The 22,885-nt window shown below is 38.5% G+C and overlaps 1 protein-coding gene across 5 annotated transcripts in view; it reads right to left on the reverse strand.

Annotated features, from left to right (window-relative positions):
* MPPED2 (metallophosphoesterase domain containing 2) overlaps positions 1-22,885 on the reverse strand; it is a 100,404-nt gene that overhangs the window by 39,399 nt on the left and 38,120 nt on the right. For all 5 annotated transcript variants that reach the window (XM_072039192.1, XM_027458234.3, XM_027458236.3 and 2 more), the window contains exon 4: positions 4,362-4,587. In XM_072039192.1, the coding sequence (XP_071895293.1) occupies positions 4,362-4,587 (226 nt within the window). The remainder of the gene's footprint in view (positions 1-4,361; positions 4,588-22,885) is intronic.

The following is a 22,885-nucleotide window of genomic DNA, read 5'->3' on the forward strand; positions in this document are numbered from 1 at the left end:
ACATAGGAAAAACCCACCAGTATTCATTAAAAGCAACCGGGAGGCCAGCTTTGTGCTACTGTTCTTGAGACCTGAGCAAGCTACAACCTGACAAATGTGCAGGATATTGTTGAACAATGCTGCTGTTCCTGTCAGAAGAGAAGAGCTTTATTCCCAGCTTCATTCAGGATGAAGTGATTTTAATCACAATGATGCAAATCACAGATTTTGAGTCATTATTTAAATAATCAATTTTAGTCTTTTACATTTGCACTTTTCAGTTATTTCCATAAAGTTGATTCAATTAACCATTAAAATACATTGATTTATATAAAATTAGCTTTTATATAAAACATTTTCGCTCCTTAAAATGATTCATCTCTCTTTATGGTGATTTAAACAAATATATATGCTGAAAGCCTTTGGTCTTCAGTTTTATTTTTCATTCTGCTAGATATGGGTGTATTTTAGTAGCGAAAAACTAACGTACATGATTGCTTTACGAGATTACTTTATACGTATGACTGGTGACATTTTTCTGAAATTTTATGGAGAACAGGATTTAAAATCCATAAATAAACCTATCACCTCATTATTCATGAAATTATGTACCGTAAATTTCTAAGCACATAAAATGAAGTTCATCAGAACACTTTCAACTTTTTCCTTTTAAACAAACCAAAAAAAAGCTAGCTGTAGAGCAGAACAAAATAAAACAGAAAATATTCTCCCTGAACAATTGTTCCTGTCAAAATGTGGTTTAAACAAATTCTGCCTCCAGTTAACTGCAGCTCTCCAGTGGTTTGAACACTTTTAGAGCTTCATCTGAAAATAGACATTGCTAGAGTATTTGTATTCAAATGTCAATAGCATGCTACAGAAAATTCAGCCCTCAACATGGATGAACAATTTCAAGTATTACTTGAACACACAAAGTACATTTGAATTTAAATAAGACTTACATTAATTCACTTGCATATATTCAGTACCGCAAGGTCCAGTAAAAACAAATGATCTCCCCCTACCCTTTTAAAGACACACTGATATGTGAGTTACACTTATATATAAAGACAGGGAGTCCTAGGATTTAGAAATTCATACATCCATTCCTGTTTGTATTTTTGTCTCATTCAGTAACTAGCCTTAATCTCAAATTTCCAAAGGAGAAAAATGTTTCTATTGGAGCCCTGAAGAGTTTTGACTATCCGAAGTATAAACTATTCATCATTTTTCCACCAAACAAGTCAGATTCACCAGGCAAAGTCAGAAGAAAGAGAAAGAAGGGAAATATTTTTGTTGTTATCTATAGACTATATGGAAAATCTTCCAATCCCCTACTCAAGGTGTGAAAACATCAGTTAGATCTTCCTCTGAAAGTGAGCAGAGCCCAGGGTGTGACTCATGTCTCACCCTCACTCTTTTCTCTTCTAGGGGCTGTTGCTCTGTTTTCAACTCCCCTCCAGCTAATGCCATTTAATACTCACAGAACCATCAGGCTAAATTCAAATTTTCTGCTCCTTAGAGGCTGTTGATATGCACCACCGCACATTCCAATTGCAAATACACATGAATGCTCCCGTGTATTTTAAGTTATTTTCTACATACAAATTCTTCTAAATTGTAAGTTAGCAGGCACTACTTGAATTCTCTTAGGTCTTTAGAAAGCTTTCAGATGTACCATGAGCAATAACATGTAATGAATATGGACTGATATTTCTTTTCTGTAGTTACACTGAGTTGGCAATTTACATTTTCTAAATAGATAGATGACTTATAGCCAGTTTTCCCAGTCTTCTGGCAATTACTTCTTAGAAACCTCTGACAGGCTGAAGCCTGCAGAATCACAGCTGTTATTCTTGGTTTGATCCCCCTTTTTAAATTAAAACCAGTAGCTTTATCAGCAAATGAGAATTTTTTTCCCTCTGGAAATACAGAAATGCACATAAATTGAACATGCCAACTTATCTCATTTTAGGGTTGGAGCATCTTCTGGGTTAACGACCACTGTTCCACATCTGTGACAGAACTAATTGGGGTAAGGAGGCCATAAATACACACAAACCCCCCACAAATTCTCTTCCTTTGGGGTAATCAGAAGATTTATTCTACTAGAGTGAGATGCAATTGGAAAGGAAGGAGAAAAAAATTAAGAGCGGTCAAACGCTTATCTGATCATTCTATCTTAGTTTCCAGGCACAGATCAAATTTGGAACAGATTTTTCCAGTATCTAATACGACTTTTTCTTCCTCTTGAGGACCAAGTAAAATACTGGACACCAGCTTAATATTCATCTTCTCAGGGGTGAGGTGGCAGTGATGGTGGGAACCACACAAACCAAGAGAAATGAAGATACTTATCTCTGTCCTCCGACTCAGATTACATATACTGATCTAAAAAGCTGTACTTAAACTGATAACCACAACTCCATTTCCCATCACCAGTTGCTTGAAAACATGCTTTGACAGCAGTTTGTCACAGCTGAACACAAAGGAAACATCTTTGACAAGAGAGTAGAAGTCTGCATTTGGTTGGAGCTCAACTTGCCGTTTCAGAAATCTAGTCGAATCTCCCATTGATCATAAATTGGAGAAATTCAGTTATTAATCAATAGATTATAAGGATGAATAATCAAGATTTGTCTTCCACAAGGTCACAATATATATATGCCACTCATGGTTAAAATCAACTCTGATGGCTTGTCCCTTGGAATTTCATAAGAAACATTCTACATTCACATGTGTACCAGTGAAATGAAGGACTTCTCGACACAGCTGGATGAAAAGGGTAACTAATCACCATTATGAATTTTGGAAACCACAGAGGGCGGGGAGGGGGAAACTGCACTACATTTTGCCAGCACACATAAATGTAATCTGGCCCAACAGATTTTGAAAAGATGCCTACACACTGAAATCACTGGGTGCCTGCAGAATGCAAGCCCTCTGTCTCAAACATACATATGAAAGAAGTTGAACAAAATCTTAATCTCAGCAGGTAACCTTCCAGCTCACACAGCTACTCACAAATCTACCATACTCTAGAAGAACTTTTACAGGCCCTGTTTTCTTCCGTGTGTTATGTATTATTGTACTGAAAAAAGTAATATTTTTTTTTAAACTTTGAAATGTCTTTACAAGAAGGTTTCTAACCAGAATTAAGACCATCTTTCCCAATTAGCTGATACTGCAGGACACAGAGGGTTGGCTGTTTAATTATTTATTTTTTAGTTAAGCAAGCTGTCAGGCTGACTTAAAACTATTTTAAATAAAGAATTTTAGATCAAGCTATACCGTTTTTCTAGATAGCACTAGTACACATGTACTAGTACAATTATCTAAAAAGTATTGTCAGAAGCATTAACATATGTGTATAAACTACCAAATACTGCAGGCTAAGTGAATGGTCAGGAGAGATGAGATGAAGGTAAAGTATGAGAAAGGGGGAAAAAAAATTATGCCTGTATATGTTTGCTCCATTCTTTGGTTCAGACCCTGCCATTCCCCCTTCCTCTTCTTTCACCTGTAAAACAAGCCTGACATAAAAAATGTAAATTGTAAGCTTAAAATAAACCCTTTTTATAGGTGTGCATAAATTAGCATCCAATCACTTCAGCTGATAATTGAGAATGCCAAGTAACATAATGATCATCATGATCACTGAAGTTCAGTTTTCTGGTAGAGGCTCAAAGGACCTTGGTTACTGTTGTTAGTGTGAGAATTTAAAATGAGTGCTACTGAAGACTCCACAGAGAGATAACAGGCATTGCAATTTAACAACATATTGAGAAAACAAGGAATAGTCTCCTTAGTAAAACACTGGACAGCAATTTTCTTCCTGCATATACTTGGCTCAGGGGTGGAATGAAAACAAAACTTGCTCAAGATCACGTTATTTTAGCTTTACACACACACACAAAAAAAAGCCTCAAACTGATCAGAAATAGCACTTAAAACACCTGCTGCCTTGTACCTTGTGCTGTGTTGGTGATAAACGCCACCACACTAACCTATTAGAACAGTAGATATAAATATCTAAATAGCATACAACAGAACAGTGCTTCCTTCCCTAATACATATTACATATTAAGATGATACTGAAGTTTATCCACAAGCATTAAATGGATATTGAGTCCATAATTTAAGTGCGTTCAGCATGCAGAATACAGATAAGTTACAACTTTTTCTTTATTTTCACATACGTGGCTAAACACAGCATACTTATCCACACACAAAAATGGCCATTTCTTCAGAGCTGTGAACAGCTGAGTTTGATACTATTCTGCAGGGCAATACAGCAAAGCAGCTTCAGGCATTTTCAGCAGGAATGATTCCTGCTGTGGTTTAAGTAATAAAGAGCAAAGAAAGTTTAAACTGAGACTTACCATGGGGCACCGTATATTCGGAATCCTTTAACTGTTACCTCTGAATCTTGTAAGTAAATACTATTTGTCAGGAGTGACTGAACATTGTCAAAGTCCTCTGGTTTCAATTTGGACACAGAAGGAAAGCGGTAGTAATCTTGTTTAACAAGGTCTGCCATGAATTCCTTATCAAATGTCAGTTCATGATTCCCAGCAATCACTATTTTATATTCATATGGCAGGTTTCCTGAAATAACAAAAAAAGGACTTAATTAGCACATTTTCCTCCCACACCAGCATTGCCGGCACAATAAGTAGACAGCTAGCAGTGACAGAATGAAATACCCAAAATCTGCGTGCATCTCCATGTTGAGCAGAAGCTATTAATGCTGCCTCCCTTCCACTGAATGAAACTGTTTTAAAATTTAAAGTAACGACACAGAAATAAATGTCATAATAGTAATAATTCTGAACAATAATTCTGCGTGTAGCGCAGAATTAAACAAAACAAGCTGGTAGGCACTGAACCACCTCCAAGCATGGCATAAACCATCAGTGCTCCCTTGCTTTCAGCTGATTGTATGTTGGTTTATATTACCCTAAGCTGTCAATTACCACTGAATTCATGGGACTGGGTCAGTCAGCAGTGCTGAGCCCTATTCCATGGAAGCAACCCACAGGGATTTAACTGGGTGCCCTGTGGGTGGGTACAGCAGAGGCAGCAGCATGCCTCACCAGGATGCCTCACCAGCACATTGTGAGGATACCAGCTACAGGGCACTGAATCAGCTAGCTGGCACAGGTGTTTTTGAATTGTGCAGTTTTTTAGGTCAACGTGTATGGAACCCAAGCATTCAAAAGACAGCATTTATCTCCAGACCTAGTCTGTTCTTCAAAGCTCTGACTCATTTGAAATGGACTTTCACTTTATTATTATTCAGTTTATGGTAGTATCTCATTTCTGTAAAGAGTACATACATAGAAGAAACCATCGAACCCAAACAATTAAGACATAAGGTAGGAAAAAAGAAACGTGGCTAGCACATTTATTTTGAGTTTCAGATATAAAGAGCACAGGCTTGATCACCTGAAGTCCATGCAACTATTTCCTGTGTTTGGAACGAGGCATGGATCAGGCCCACGGAGCCAGATTTTTTTTTGAGTTCAGAGACAGATTTTTCAAGCACTTGGTACCAACAACCAGTGCCAAATATTTCAATTAAACATATTGCGTATTGGGCTCCCTTAAAAATATGTTCCTCTACTGTGGTGTCTTCATAGAAGTCAAGATCTTTTACGAAATCTGTCTTACTGTGATTTGCCAAAAATCACATCCAAGTTTGCATCAAAGCTAAAACCAGGCTCACATCTCCCCTCTATTGCCGTCACTGATTCTGTCTTGAACCAAGTTGTTCATTTTAGTGCACACTCCTAATAATCATATAAAAAATTGTTTTTTCCCCACAAATATGCACAATACTTTACAACCAAATGGATGATACATATAAAATATATCATTATATATATTCACTTCTTGTATTGCTCATGAGTCTTGGTTATTTACATAAACCATGAAAGCAACAACTGACACACTGTAATGGTTAATGCTGTTAGCCCAGATGCTCACGTGTATATATACATGCAGATGTTTAATGGCCACTGGTTCAGAAATAAAGCACAGGTCCTCAAAACATAGATGGGTACATCTTCCAGATCTGGAACTTCCAACATGCACCCCCAACGGACACAGAACTGTAAGCTAGGTATTTCTCATGAATACTGTTCTCCTACTAAACAGACACAGCTTTTCTAGTTCAAAACTTGTTTTAAACAGCTTCCAAAGGTGTTTTCTCTTTGTTTAAACAGTAAGTGTTAAACTAAACCTGTAAACATCTACAGCAAGATTAACCTTCCCCCAAATAAGGCTTATAGGGAATCAGCCAAAGCTCTCTGCTTGTCAGTATTTACAGCAGAGAAATGGGCATTATACAAGATACATAGGCACTGTCTCCATGAAATAAGTTAATTCTGGATAGAAACAAAGAAAGAAACAAAGAAAACAAAGAAAGAAACAAAGAAAGAAACAAAGAAAGAAACAAAGAAAGAAACAAAGAAAGAAACAAAGAAAGAAACAAAGAAACAGTTATATATCCCCTGGGGAAAAACAAAAACAAAAACAAACATAGATTCCTCACACCTGAACTAAATGCAGTTAATACATATCCATAATTCCCTGAACTGCTGCATTAGATTAAAAACTGGGGGAGACACGGTAAATGTTCCTCTACAGATTATACCTGACTCCTTTCTCTCTTCCCTTCCCCACCTCTGCTACTTGCTGCTCTGCAATTAATTTTTATTTGAATACTAGAAGTGCTAAAAATTCCTGCTCTTTGACACTCCTGGGCACAAGGTAAAATTGCTATTTTCTCCTCTCTCAGGAAACACAAAGACACCACTGGCATGAAATCTGATATACTTGTCATACCTATCAATCCCCCAAAACAAGAAAGATGTGATTAAATTCTCAGAGCAGTAGAACGGAAAAGTTAAGTTCAGGTGTCTGCTAAGTTATTAACATTTACCATGATAGCAGAGAAAACTTCCCATCTTACTAGATGAATGCCCAGGTTTTACACTTTCTCCAATTTATTTTGATAGGAGATCTGAAAATCAGCACATCTTGCAGATATTATGTCCAATTAAATCTGGAACGTTTTGTTTGAAGTGAATGCTTTTTATCTTGACTTGTTGAAAAACAAGGCTTACTTTAAAGACACATAGGACACACACATAAAAAAACAAACGAGTAGTAAGATTAATGATTGTTAAAACGTACAAATGTAATATTATACATGTTATATAAGCAACTGAAATCACTAAGGAAAAATCTAACAGTAATTACCTCAATTAACGTCAAGAAAGCCATTAATTTTACTGAGACTAAGGAGACGCTCCGCTTGGTCAGTCCTTGAACCCGGTAACGCCTCAAGGCCCAGGTCTAGGCCTCAGGCACCAGGCGCAACCAGGGAGCTCCAGACTAGGCCTCACTCCAGGATCAACACCAGGGACTGAGAAACAGGGCTAAATGGGTGCCTGAGGAGAAATCCTACAGGGACCACAATTCATCAATATCTGCCTGCAAGCTCTAGCTTAGTAGTTCTGCACACCGAAGAGCAACCAGTGCAGGCTGGGGCTGTATTCACCGTAGTGCCGAGTCCCCCCTGAAGGGGCAAGGCAAGATGCGCTTCACTCCCTAGCTGTACACACAGTGTTATTTACCACAGCATGGGCACAGAGTTCTCACCTGGCACCCCTCCGCTTAGTTCCCTGATTTTATTATCAGCCACATTTTGCACTTTTTCTGGAGGCAAAAACCACCGAAGCTGCATTGTGAGCTAGCGATGAGGAACGTGCCTCATAAAAATGCCAACACACCAAAAGCCAGGCCCAAGCTAAGGAGAGCAGCCAGAGGAAGTCTCATCCATTTCTTTCCTCTTCCCTGAGGAAAGACTATATAGCACTAATCATGGTAATAAATTACCTGCAATCAGATTAGCTATTTGTTCATCACATTCAGGTTTTGCCTTCCTGAAAGGCCCTGGCGGCAGTGCACAACATTCATCCTCTCTGATATAATTTATGAAATACTTCGGTGTCTTTTACTTTGGCAATTTTGCCCTTTGTCTATAGTCTGCTGACCTTTTGTGCTTTTTATGGAAGCATAAACAGTCACACAACAAATCTCCTACTCCATGATATTTTAGTTTTCATCTTGACCAGATTAATCTCTATCTACTTCCATTCTGTCAGTTCAGAGAGCCACTGTACCACAATACACAAGTTGGAAGCAATTTTCTTCACTAAATTTCTGTTAGCTATATTTGGTCTTTATTAAACTACTTTCCTATCTACCAAGTTTTTTTATCACATTTCAGTAATATTATTCATTCCAATTTATACCACGATTCTGAAAAAGAGAAAAATAACTTCTCAAGCTAGGAGGAGTTTGATGTGTTCACTAGGACAAACAATTCAGAAACTCCAAATATCAATTCACAAAGTAATAGCTAAATTTAAATTAAACATACTTAACTGTTTTCCAGATGAAATCAAAAGGCTAACATCACAGCTTCTAAAAATGATTAGAGCACTAAGTCTGTGAAGCAGAGTCACTTATACGGAACTACTTGAGATCTTAACAGGTATAGAATACATATATGTGCACATGCACATACACGTGGTGTGTATCTTCAGTATATGTTAATATTTTTTTGGCCAAGATGTCAGTTAATATCTGCCCTCGGCAGGAGTATAGCAAGGACAGAAGGTGGTAGTCGATTAAGAAAATGTCGCAGCTAGACAAGTTGTCCTGAAGGACAAAAAGTGAATATCACTCTTGCTCCAAAAAGAACAAAGATAGGTAACTGTAAATCATTTGGAAGAAAAAAAAAAAAAGTAATTTATAGTCAACACATTAATCTGGCAGCCTCAGAAGATTTCTGTAACTTTTCTGTTTGTCAGTCAACTGTCAAGTTAGAGTCCCACATAGCAATACTTTCTTCCATCTGATCCACAAGCCTTTGTTCTCACTCCTCTGCCAAGCCCCTTTGCCAGCACATGGATTTGGTGGCCACAGAGTACAGTGGATCAGGAAACCAACCCCGCTGAAAACTGATGCAGCAAATAAGGAACAAGACTATATGCACGTGCTAGTAAGGCAGGACAGGACTTCTTTCACTGGCAGCAACGATGTATAGCACTTTAAAGCAGAAGCTGAAAGGACTGACTTTAAATACAAAAATTACATTGTTGTTTTTTATTTTAAGTTTACCTTAAATACTTGATCCTAGGAATCCTTAATCCATTGAACAACCATTTCTATTTTAATGTCATGCTTCATACAAGTCCAGCTTAGTCACACAACTGAAGTTCCGTAGAGCTGCCAGACATGAAAAGCAGTCTGACTGTCAATGAATGCTAACTACTGACTACCTATAAAAATAAAAAATCACACTGTTTTTTGACTACTGTTATCTACAAAATGCATTGGGAGGCAGGGGAGCTAAAAATAACATGATACTAACTGTTTATATATAGTGGTACAAACCTGTACTTGCAGACCATTACTAAACAAATACTTTTGATGTGAAGCTCTGAATATGCACACACATGCATTAACTATTCCCACCACACAACACTTCCATCAAGCGTTAAGTGCTTTCATGCCCATTTCACATAGACCCTTTGGCCATATCCTAAAAACTGTGCTGAGAAACCTTGAAGTAAAAAGCTCTGTCCTTTCATAAAGAAGGAAAATTTCTACAAGTGAGATGCCCGTGCAAGTCAATCACCTCCAATTTACAGTGTATCATATATGCTTCAAAGAGCATAACTAGCTCTGGAACATTCACTTACAAGCAACCCTATGCATGTCCAAAGATAAACACCGAAGGAGCACATTTTGTGTGGTCCTATGGCGTTCCAGTCCCTGCAGCATCTCAGGTTGCCATCAGCTGTCTGACCACAGCTGCGTAAGTGCCCTGACAGCAGCCAGCAAACACCATCACTGCTGTTCAGTAGCACCGGAATTCCTCAAAGAGGTTTCCCATGAAAAGTCCATTGGATCTCAAGGCCATGGTTATTACTCTTCTTCCCAGCATTTATAGAATAATCACAACACTCACAAGCCCCTTTCACAATTTTAAAAGGAACAGTATCAGAAAGGATCTGATTTCTCCATCAGCAGCAACAAATGAGTTAGACTGTACAAGTACAATTACACAGACCTAAACTGTCACATGATATGCTGGACTTCTCTCACCATAAAGGAAAACCATCAGTGTAGGTATGGAGATTCAAAACCAGGTATGGGAAAAAACATCCTTTCTAGGATGAGAACGATTGGCTTTAAAAATATTCTGGCTGTTTTAATCAAACAGCCCGCATAAAAAGTCTTCAATGGAACAGCTATGCTGATGCCAACTGATACACTGACTGAAAACTTAACCCATATATCTCTATTCATCTTCCCTTTGTATCTGCAGAAACCTAAAGAATGAAATAAATAACAAAAAGCAGGCAAATAATAGAGAAAACATGCACAAAAACAGAACAAGTTTCTAAAGAAGCAGAAAGAGCTGAAGCACAAGATCTCAAAATCTTTTTGATGAAAAGTATTCCACCAGCTTTTTAAACTCTCATCAGTTCAAATGCCTCTTCATTTTTTTCCTCCAAAAGAAAATCTGAAGAAGGAAAAATAAAGGCAAAACACACATGGGAAATGCAGCAAGGCGAGTAGATGAATGAAAGTTTAACTGTTTTGCCTTTATGCAAGGAAAACATCAGACCACAGCGCAGGGAGAAGCAAAGGCTGAGACCCTTGAGTTCCTGTGATAAATCTAAAGCTCGCACATTAAAGCTCCCCTTTGTTGAAAACGCTGTTAGACACAACAAAACAGAAATGTTACGTAAGTGCAAGCTCTGCCTCTGACCTTTCACTCTGTAACCGTCAGGCTTCATTAATTTTCACAAGGCCTGACAGCTCTAGCGTTAATACTCACACTTGCTGATCGAGCCACACAGCAGGTTCAGACTGCTACCTTCTCCTCTGAAACTCATGCATTAGGATTTCTTCCATGCTGGCAATGGAAAACCAAGTCTAAGAAACATTAAACACAAAAAACTACGTTACAATAATGCCAAGGTTGAGTCATAAACCCATGAAAGCAAGGAAGTATCAAGTGAATCTTGCCTCAGCACCTGTAACTCGTCTACCCAGTGCCAGGATGCTGCAGCCTGTATGGTCCACTTTGAGTGACCACAGATGTAGGCTCTGCTGTACCTATGTGGTCACATATGAGCCCTCTGAGGCTGCAGAATTGGTGGTGCCTAATACCAAGTACTTCTGCTCTCTCCCATCTAGGTAAATGAATTGAATTTGGTACAACACTGGGCCACAACATCACCAAACACAGCATGAACCCTGCAACAGGGCCATATATACTGCCGAACCTAGTTAGCTACCGGTCTGATTTAACGAAGCTCTGACATCGTAAAGATTCCTTGCTTTTATGTATTTATGTCTCAACCATAACATTATTCTAATGTAACTGTTTGTGATTAATATCCTTCTCCTCTAATAGAAGGAAAGTAGCATAACATGAAGGACAACCTTTTGTTTCACTTCAGCATTGCACAGCTTCTGTAGCATTCCGACATTACACACGTTGGGTTTTGATCTCAAAGTCATTTTTGATTTCATCTGACTTCTGTTATTGATTTTTTTTCTTGAAACAGAAGGTTTCACCAAGGTTTTATCAATTAATACATGACATTTATTTGCTTTGAAAAAGAATCTGAAGGTTTTGTTTAGTCTAAGCTCAAAAAAAAATATCCTCAGGATTTTGCAGCTCACAGCACTGCCAACTGTAGGTGTAAGAAGTCCCCAAAATTGGCTTTAAAATTATCATAATTGGAACTTAAACAGCACAGATTTCCCTGTTTATGAGTCCACAGAAAGGGTTTCTTTTCAGGCTTGTATTTATGTAACCAAAAAGATGAAGCTTTCAAAAAAAAATTAAATCGTGTAACTTAAAATCAAAAAAGCTGACAGCTATGAAGTTTCCCTTTAAATTTAGCGAATTCTCAACACAACACCCTCACTGCAAATCACAATAGCCTTATTTTTCCCTTTCATTTCTAAAAAGGATTCTTGCAGAAACGGTAGTTCCTCCTCCACTTCTGCTTCCTATAAACAAAGCAATACATAAAGGCCTAGCACGACCACTTTGGTGCTGCATGCATGCTTTTAGAGAGATGTTTTAAGTGAAATAGAGTTCACTTGGGACATTACGTAAGGTTTTCAGCCAAGAACTACTTTTTGTCTGGTAGAGTGGAAGGGTATTTATTCCTTTAAACAGGATTACCCCATATTTACACTTAACATGAAATTCGCATCTTATCTCCTATAGTTTTTGGTCTATCCATCCTGTAGGCAGATATACGGAAGTGTTATATTTTGTCCAACAGTTTTACATTTTCTCCTGTGACCATGAACATGAAACATCAATGCATTAAGATGTAACGCACCAGAGCCAATGAGTTTTAGACTGATTTCAGCTCAGTGCTGAAAATGGAAACAAAGCATGCCTTCACAGGGCCAGCAGGGCTACACAGAAATGTTCTTCTTCAACTTGATTAAGACAAAATTGAAAAGGAATGGGTTTGGTTACTATTGTATTAGGCTAAAATAAGAAATGAACCCTAGCACTACCTAAATCTAATATGAAAAAGCCATCTTTGTTTCAAAATTTTCAAAGCATTCTCTATAAAAGCATCACAGATCAATTTACATGGTACTTTTGCCAATAAGCAAAACGAAATCACAAGTTCCAATTGGCTTAACTCATATTGGAAAGTGTGAAAGCAAATGCTAGTAAATGCAATTACTGCAAACAAACTCCATTTTCTTCACTCAGGAGGGAATTTCAGGGAATATTTTATTGCCCTCAAATAATATTTCTAAAGGCATCAATACACAATTCTATTTTCTTTTTGGAGTCCCCCCCACACACGCTATATAACCTAATCCTCTATAAGGAATCTCACCAGTTTTTGAAATAATATATTGGTAGTTGATATTACCTTGTGCACACACATACTGTATCAATTTAAATGATTATTCTCAGTGAATCTTAAGAACGTCAAAACCAGCAGTCACTGTCTGACACAAACAGCTCTGGACCTATTTTCATAACATGCCCTTTGTCTCTGTAATTTACAATTTCAATTAAGTCTTTTATATATTTATAAAAAATAAATGAATAAAAGCCATACAAAAGGAGGTCATCTTGAGAACAATTATACAGAAAGTAATTAAGTTAATCATAATCATCACAGACGATAGCTTGGTACATGTACGTGTATTTTCACACTACAAAAACCTGGCAAGCGCTAAGGGCACGTTTTACCAGACAAAATGATATCTTTTAAAAAAGAATGAGTCTGGTTGGCAATTTTTCACTCCTTACTGAAAGAAACTTGCTGCAAATCAATTAGAATTATGAATAAAGGCCCCAGATCTAGAGTGCCTCAGATTGTTCTTCTGCCTCACCAACAGGCAGCTTCATGGGAGCAGCAAGGCTGAGAAATGGACCTGGACCAAGATATTTCCAATATTTACCTACAGATCTTAAAATAAATGCGTAAACAAACTAATCAGGATTTGCAATTAATTGCCAGAAACATTCTCTTCTTTCCTCTCTGACCACATTCCCATTAACTGTTTCCTCATTTTTAAAGGAAAGACGCAGAGTCTCTGTGGCTTACAATTGCCAAAGCACAGGCAGACACCTCCCTCTGCCTCGCAGCCTGGGAAGCCAAGTCAGTATTTCTGAACAATCCCTTCAAATGCCTCCTTTTTTCTCCATCCCAGAAAGGTGATCAGAACATTCCTTACGAGAAGAAAAATCTCCACTACATAAAAGGGAAACTTCTGATACCTAGTTTAATTTTCTTCTGATATTGCAGTGTCTTTAACATACCTTTTCCATTTCTGTACATGGAACTGAATATCCTCCTTTGATTTTTGAGCACGCTACTGAAAAACACTAAAACATACCAGTGCCCAGACTCACCTGACTACCAAACACTAACATAACATGAATAGAGTCCAATAAAGGCAAGGAAGAATTAATAAGCAGGAACAGCAAGAATAATCACAAGTAAAATAAACCAAAAGGAAGAAGAAAAATAAGGTAACGTGTTTTTAAACTATCATAAAGGTTTTAAAAGCATAGAAAGCTGTCTAAAAGCAGGACATCAGCTTTTTAGTAACTCTAAGAATGTAACATCTTCCAATGTGCTAAAGCAATTAGCTGCTTCTGAAACATGATGCTGTATGCATTTGTTGTGGTTTTACTTGTAAGCATTTAGTGTAGGAAGCAAATCGGATATTCAGAATGGTTTTTTAAACATGTTTTCAGATGGCCATGCTGATGTTGGTTGGGAATTGTTTCTCCCTCTTGTAAGTCACAAGAGAAGAAATCTAAAACCTGAACTAAACTCTCTGCCTAGAAGCAGACCAGTACGCTTCCGACAGCACTGTGCACTGCGTTTCACAATTACCTTCACAGTCCGCCCCCGAATTTTTTAAAGGATAAAAAAAGACGAAGTCCTGAGAGAACGCAAACAGAAATTACAGTCAACTAAAAATATTCAGGCAGATCTCTGCGATCCTCCAGTACTATCTTCTGAATCCCACAGTCAAATTTGTTCTTCTCCATAAACCTAAACATTCCATTGCAGTCTTTCAAGATGGTCTTGGATATCAGGGATCTCCTGAGCCCTGTAAGGAAATTCCTTTTAATAATCCAGCCCGCAGAGAGATTTCTTAGCTACTAAAGGAGACAACCAAATCACTCCAGCTGTATCATCTTATTACAATGAACTGAATTTCTCATATTCCATTTTTTGTTTTGTTTTGTTTTCCCTTAGCCATCCACAGTTGCCTGAAGAGAATGCCACATAGCCTCATATTTTCCGTGTAGGTTTAAGCACATATACTAAGCCCTAACATTAAAAAATAAGGAAGGAAACTAATCCTGAAAGCAGCTCTAAAGTGAAACTGGGATTCCAATGGAAATCGGAGCCAGCAAGTTCTGAGTTCTCAATTGCACCTCTGGTACTACTTTTTCCACCTCCTCTCTTCTTCAGCTTCGCAGAATTTCAATTCCCAAGTTACTTATGTCACAGCACCCCAGAGCCCCATGACAGAAAGTTCAGACTGAAGACTTTTAAAAATCCAAGGCATCACTCTTCAACTTGTAATGGGCAAACCTATGTGCCCAAACACCTCCTAACCATCCTTCCAAAGAAGGGTAACAAAAGAAATGAATGGAAATAGTGTACAGAATATAAACTTCATTCTGCAATATCAGAGTTCAGGTGCTTTGTATGTGCCTGACCTCACTCAGGTAAGCCTTATCTTTCTGTCCCTGCTACTACACGTACTTGGGCCCTCTGCCCCAGCCATCTCTGCTCCTTATTAAAATAAGGATAATAGTAAGTTCCTAACATATTAAGGTAATTAAATATTTTTAAAGCAAGCTAACAGAGTATGTGTGATTCATGGTACTTATATCTGTGCACTTGAATTTACAGTAACATTTTCGTGAAGTGTTGTAAAAGCTCTATGATGCAGCATCTGTAGTTTCCCTTTGTGTACAGAAAATACACCAAGGACCGTGGTAGATGAGTAAGGATTTCTCTATCATTAAATGCTATCATTAACTGCTGGGGTATGCAGCATTTGCAATTTTTGATCTACTGTGCTTTCTTCAGAGCAGGGTGTTTCTCGGCTTATCCATTTTAGTCACCATTTCTAGACTAAAAAAAGAAAAAAAATGCCATAAAAAGGCAAGATATGCAGATCTTAACTTTTGCTGAATAACACAGCATAGTTCATCACAGCTGGTCATTAAGACAAAGCACTACCAGAACAGCTATTTCAGTCACTTACACAAAGGTAACAATTTATGTCTTATTTATACTCCTTTCTGCTAAGGTTTTGCCCTTTCACCTCAAAGGCAAGCATCATTGTTTTTACAGCTGGCTTCACGGAAGCATTTGTTTATGAATGGCTATATTGCTTCCACTATAACTGTACACGCCATCCTCTCTACGAACTCAGTCAAATGTCAGCCCTCATTTTAGCACATCTACCCAGAGCTGTCCGTCAGCAAAGCAGCAGCTCTTCCTCCCCTCTGCCCCCAGCGCTGCCCCATGGGGACTGCCCAGGTGTCGGGCACAGCACAGCATCCCCTGAGCCACTCTTGCTCAATCCTGCCCCGCTTTCCAAGTCTAGCAAATGCCACAGGGCTGTTATTTGCAGCCAGGTGACTGTTCCTGGGGAATGGCTTCCCCTACAGCAGACCCTACAGACACCGGGGCTGTTCCAGGAATTCCTTTACCAGGGGTTACGAAGGGATGTTAGTCGGGGACTAGTTAGTCTCAGGAGCATCAGCACTGCCAGCGCTGTTACTTAATTCCCAGTGACCTCCAAAGCTTCCAAAGCACAGGAGAGCAGAAGGGATGAACTCCTTCCTCACAACGCTCAGGAGAAATCTCTTGCAGAAAAAGGCAGAAAACTTCATGGTTGCCTTGCAGTTTTCTGCTCGTCTCTCAGCAGGGAATGCAAATAGCAAATGCCTCTTACGGAGTGGGGGGATTCAAGGGTAGCACACAAGGGAGGGCAGCTCAGATGACAGTAAGGAAGCACAGGAACATTTTAGCATGTGCAGCTCTGTTTTAATCTAAAACTCTTTTTCTTTCTATTGGTAGTTACGCACAAAAAAAAAAAAAAAAAAAAAAAAGGCAACACTGAGGAGAAAAGGAGCTATTGTACCCTGGTGCCTGGCTTGTAATATTAAAGATTGTGGTTCATTAGGAGAGACGTGTGTAACCCTGGGGCCTGCAAGTTTCACTCATCATAAGTCACAGGAAATTCAGAAGTACAGAGTGTTCCTGAGCTCTCATTTGTTAATTTCATTATCTTGGGAAGAAATGAAGCTCTGGAAAACGCAGGTGAATCTCTGCTACTTTACGTCCCCATGTCCTCATTTGTCTTTCTTTCCTCTGGAGCTGCCGTCCCTCCCCCAGTTTGAAGTCATTTTGTTCTCTCCTGTGTTGGCTTCGCATCTCCTTGCCCCTCTCCTTGCAGTGCTATCCCCTGTTGTGCTGCTTTGTTCCTCTTCTGCTACAGGCCCAGCAATGGGAAGAGAGGCTTTAGGAGCCATCACCTCGCAGCTGGCAGGCAGCACAGAGACACAAGGCAGCTCCGGGAAGCAAGGCACCGCCGCTAGCCCTGGGACACAGCAGCACAGCTTTTCACCCTGCCACGCTCAGGGTGACAAACAGGACGCAGAAAACACAAATTCCTCCTCCAACACAAGCTGAGCTCTGGCAGGAGTTCTCCTCCCCTTTTTCTCCCCACCGGTAGTACCACGTTGCCCACGAACACAACAGCTGTCCCCTGAAATCAAACTATCCCCTCAATGTCACCAACACAGGCTTCAAGCACTTCTAACAGGCACGCTGGGAGGTGGGGGGCAGGGGGGGGAAGAGAGGGTGCTGCCCAGGTTTTTGTTTCACAGTCCTTTTGTGCCAGGACTTCATCACTCCCACTACGTAAAATCCCTGCAGAATTTGTCAGAGCTCAAAGCCTCGGCTTCACCCACTGGAACAAGAGGGTTAATTAACAGGCTACACAGGCTGCTTATAGCCAGTAAGAAGCAACCATCTATTTTTCTTTAATAAAAAAAAGTCAGTAATTCTTGGAACATTTATTAACCCCCTAGTATTGGCAATTACTGTAAGATAAAGGTCTGCCAGTCTTGCATTAACATAAATTGCTGCATGTTGCTTTTCTACTGCATAGTAATGTCCACAGTACTGTGAATAAATGCTAACATTTGGGTTTTAAGCTTGATTCAACCCCTCAATCTAACGTGTTTAGCAGATCTTCACTCTCACAGACTGCCCACAAAAAAAAATATCATTTTCTACGAAGCAAAAAAAAAATGCAATAAGGCATTTCACTGAGGTACCATTTCTGTAGCTCAGTTTAAGGTGATCTCACACACTGAAAACTGAAACTGAAAAGAGGAAGGGGGGCACGAAGCACAAAACCCAGAAACCATTCCTGCTGTCTGTCAGCTTCTGTAGTCACATACAACATTAAAAAAAGAGTGGTGATTAAAAAAAAAAAAAGTCTCTGTAATAGACAGGACACTGCCAACCAGCTTTAAATTGAATTACACAGCCTGCTAATCTTTATGATGAAATAAAATTTCTTTGAACACTACACATTATACTAAAATCTGCAGCGCTTTCTCCCCATAGCCCCAACCTCTCTCTGCTCGAACCAACTCCTCCACCCCCTGAGACCATTGTTCTCTCTGAGCAGGAATGTGCTGCTCTGCTAACCCAAAGACTCCTTATTTTAATTAGATATTGTTAATACGACGTGCGTGATGTGAAAATGTAAGTGACAGGAGTTTTTGCACTTTGCATATTTTGATGCAACAATTAATTTTGGTGACAATAAACTGCTGGTGACTGCTTGCCACTGGAATCATTCCCACAGCTGCTGTGTGTCTGCTGCAGCAAGGCTCCTGGAACAATCCGGTGACAACGCCCACAAAACTTTCTGTTTGGATAGCGTTACTTGCTTGATAACTGGTCACTGCAACAACCACAGATACGGGGGAAAGAAGGAAGTGAAAGAAAGAATTATTTTGATTACTTTAGAATTTTGTTTTCATTACGGCCCTGCTATTTGAAACCTGATCATTCCCTGCCCTTTTAAGACAACAGCAGACCAGGGAAACAGATCCAAGAAGCCACTGAGCAATTTCTGTGATTGAAAGTCCTGTTCAAGACTTGTGCAATACTTTCCAATGCTCTCTTGCTCCTCTCCTTCATTGAAAATTACCGAGCAAGTACACTAGATTTGAACACATGAAGAACTACTTCATCTAGAACATTATTCGCTTTGAAAGCATATTTAACCTGAGCCATTTCCTAATGGCTGTCAAGTAACACTTCAGTATTTGGCGTGGCTGATTGCGTTTAGCAATACACAACTTGTACTGAGCATTTTACGCTGTATCTCCAGTAAGTAGGTGACTACAATATAAGAAAAAAAAAAGCTCAAAGTTTCTTTGTGTGCCATTAACAGACAGCAGAAGTAGTTTCTTGTGAAATTTCTTCACAAAAAGTTGCCAGGAGTAACAAGAGCAGAACAAGAAACAAGTGATGAGATATGAATAAATTCACGTGCAATTTCTGCATAAGCACCGGTGTTACTGAGTGGAAATAGTAGTAGTTTGTGTGGAAATAATAGCACTTTATTTGATCTTTTAAGTTATACTTTAAGGTATCTGTTGCCCACAAAGCACGTAATAAATATCTGACTCAGAGCAGAGGATAAATATAAAGAAGGAACTAAAAGAAACACAGAACAAATGTAGGAAAAAAAAATAGGGTTCTTGCATTTTTCTCCTTTTCACTATAGGCTGCTACATCAGGAAAACATTATTCAGCCTATTACAAAAAAATGCACCTGGCTGTATTTTCCTGTTATTTTATAAATACAATAAAATGCAACATGGAAATTACTTCTGTGTTCCACTGAGAAGAAAAAAATGAAGATCAGTACTACTATGCAAACAAAAGCTGAGAACTGATGACTAACCTTGTTCAAGCCACATGGGAATTTAGAACTAAGTACAAATTAGAATTTAACAGTGACATTAAACAGTTCAAGTTAGAGCAAAAGCAAAGGTAATAGTCTTAAGAATTCATATTGCAATAAAATCTAAACGAACTTGGAAGAATCCTTATAAAACTTTAGCGTAAAGATGGAATGAGATACATATTCCAGAAAACTAAGTAAGGAAAACCAAAACTTGCCTAAGACTCTAAATTCCATCATATAAATGCTTTTTTGTTGCTGGTGTTTTAAAAGAAATTGCATCAACATATTCCGTGCTCATAAAACTCTACATGCATCGCCTATTAGAATTACTAAGCAGGTTGATGTGGTACAACTGTCTGCACAGGCTTGCTGGTACACCATTAAGTCTGTTAGTCTCCAGTTCAGAGCATCCCCGAAGCTGGCAGCCGACCTGGTCTGGCCCTACAAATCACACAGAGCTCCTAAAGGAGCTTTCTTTTCTAGATGTAAAGAGGAATGCAGGTACCAACCTCTTGCTAAAATACACGCAGCTCATTCCGCTGTCTGAAGCCTGAAGTAGCTCCTCGCTGAAACCCCTGACAGAAGACATCGCTGTTTTCAAAATCAGACTAATAGACATTTCAGGAAGTTGCTTCCCTCTCTCCCAGAACAGCTGTGCTAAACTCATACTTACAGGATTAAAGCTACCTCAGCATTTTCTTTCACTTGCAATGAATGCAATTTTTTTTCCAACTGTTAAAGAGTTTTGTTCATCAAAACGGTATTTTATGTTTAGTCACTTAATTATTCATTCTGGCTAAAACAAGTAGAGCAATGTAGAGTTCAAAATATGTTCCAGATGGTAAAAACACAAATCAGAAATAAATCATTTTATAAAAATAGGAAAAAATTTGTTTTTATTGCCATAATTTTCCTTTAAAATATGCATAAGCTTCCTTTTGGATCTAAATTAGATTGGAATACTTTGAGCTAATATCCCTCTGAGTTTTGAAAAATTTAAGAGCTGATTTGTTTTTGTAAAAAAAAAAAAGTCTCATGTCAGATGCTAAGATAATTTTCACATCTGAAATACACTTGTAAGGAGCAGAAGTTCTGAATGACAAACAGTTGGTCACAGTGAAATTGTTTTCAGTGCACAGAATCTAAAGGAACACAGCCACACAAAGCCCCACGTGGAATTTCCCTGGATAGGAGATCAAGCCTTGGTAAAATGAGGGAACAACTGAGCCTGACAGAGTGAGAAAGAATATATGAAGACTGTGACCCTGAATTTTAAAACGGTGATAAGAAAAGCGCTTGAATTTATCATACTATTTTGTTACAGCTCTTCCCCCTCCCCCCCATTAAGTATATTATCTTAAAGATCAAAGACTGTTTTGGCAGGTCCTAGCTGACAATTTTGGATATAATTTCAAGTTCTTACAGGAGCTAAATGAAGAAATGTAAGTGTAGACAAAACCTGCCTATCCATGCCTCCACACCACATTTCAGAGCCTCTTGTCTTGCCATTTTTTCCATGTTACAGCCAACACTTCCAACCTGAAGCAGCTGTTTTCAGAACTAAACCTTCATCCGTGAGTAGAAACATGGACTGTAACATCAGTCCTACTAAAACAAAAATAAACTTTAAAAGAAGCGACAGTACATTTCTGAGGACCATGTCCACACAAGCAGCAAGAAAAACCCCACATTAAAATAGTACAGCCACGTTTTTCTCCTCACTTTAAATAACATGATAGAGGAACTACACCACAGGAAAAAAAAGCTGAATTTTTATTTTAGTTGTATCAACACTAAACACAAAGATATGTTACAGGTAAATAAGGACTTGTTACAGTCCAAACCATAGGTAATTGGTCATAAAAACGTTCAAAGAATTCCTCAACTCCTAGGATAACAGGGCAATGATAGGATAAAATCCTAAACATGCATTCAAAACAAAAACAAAACATGAAAGAAAAAATATAATTAGGCTGCCAAATCCCCAAACAACTGAGAAAAAAATCTAGTCAAATTTTACTCTCACTGCCACAAGTTGTTAACTGGCAGTAATTTCACCTCCTGGATTTATCCACTGGCCCTGCAGAGTTTTGCCTGGTTTGTCCTGTAATATTCCTTATATTAGAAATGTTGCATTGAAAACAACACAACACAGTAAGAGAGAGCTACAAGGAAAAGATAATCTGAAGGAAAAAAATGTCTTTCTGAGAAAAATGATTAGAATGGATGCAAATTATTCACCCAAGCAAGGGCCTGCACAATCAAGCTAATTGAGCCCAATAAGCATCCTATCACTCATTAAAGATACATCTACCCGAGTTTAGCTTGGCTTTCTTTTCATTTCACTTCTTCTGAGCTATTCAATCCCTTCCCATCACACAGGAAAGGAAGTATTATATTAAGACAGAGTTATAATTAGACATTCCTGTATTTCATTCCCATATGTGACTGAATGAGAATGGCTGAGGGAAATATGAACAATGAGAATAACGCTATGTTGAATACGTTCAGTAAGAAATATACGGTGATATAATAATGTCATAGTTCTTCCTCAGCACAAACTGTTGTGTTTACTGCAAGGTCAGTTAAGTTACTATCAGAGATTTTTAATGAAAACAATTATAAATTTAAAATAACTGTGTTTAAAGCATTTAACAGTCACTGAGGTCAAGTGATTACAGCAGTTACAAGACCCGAGGGACGTGTTCACACCAAAACAAAGTGAATAAATTACCTCAGCCAGTGTATGCAATCACTAAGTGACCACAGAGGTTACTCAATGTATGAGCCTAGATGACTTTCATGCAAAACCAATAATGAAAATTTATCATGCAAAGAAAAAAAAAAAAAAAACATAAGAATTAGTAAAAAGTTGCACGATGGGCTGAAAGCTAGGAAAAACAGGAGGGAGGACATGAAAGCACGTTCTGTGATTCAGCTGCAAAGAGGAGGAAGAATGAATGTATGTTAACAAAGTGGATGGACAAGATGCTGTACATTTTGCCCAGGTGAAATACGCAGACTTGCAAAGGTATGCAAGACCCACAGTTGTAAAGTCACAGGGTTGATGGAATTGCTCTCAATCCTATGCAATGTTGACATACGTAACAGCCAGTGAAATAAAATCGAGACAGAAGTTAAGAATCATCACCCTTTAAATTTTCCCTTGGATTTCTCCTGTTAAGAAAATTAGGCAACTGTCATCGTGGTTTTGTTATCCCATTATATAATCCTAGTGGAGGGTTGAGCCCCTGTTGTTTCACCACCAATAGGTAAACTAAGCTGT

Source organism: Anas platyrhynchos, chromosome 5 (genome assembly GCF_047663525.1).
Source record: "Anas platyrhynchos isolate ZD024472 breed Pekin duck chromosome 5, IASCAAS_PekinDuck_T2T, whole genome shotgun sequence".
Classification (NCBI taxonomy): domain Eukaryota; kingdom Metazoa; phylum Chordata; class Aves; order Anseriformes; family Anatidae; genus Anas; species Anas platyrhynchos.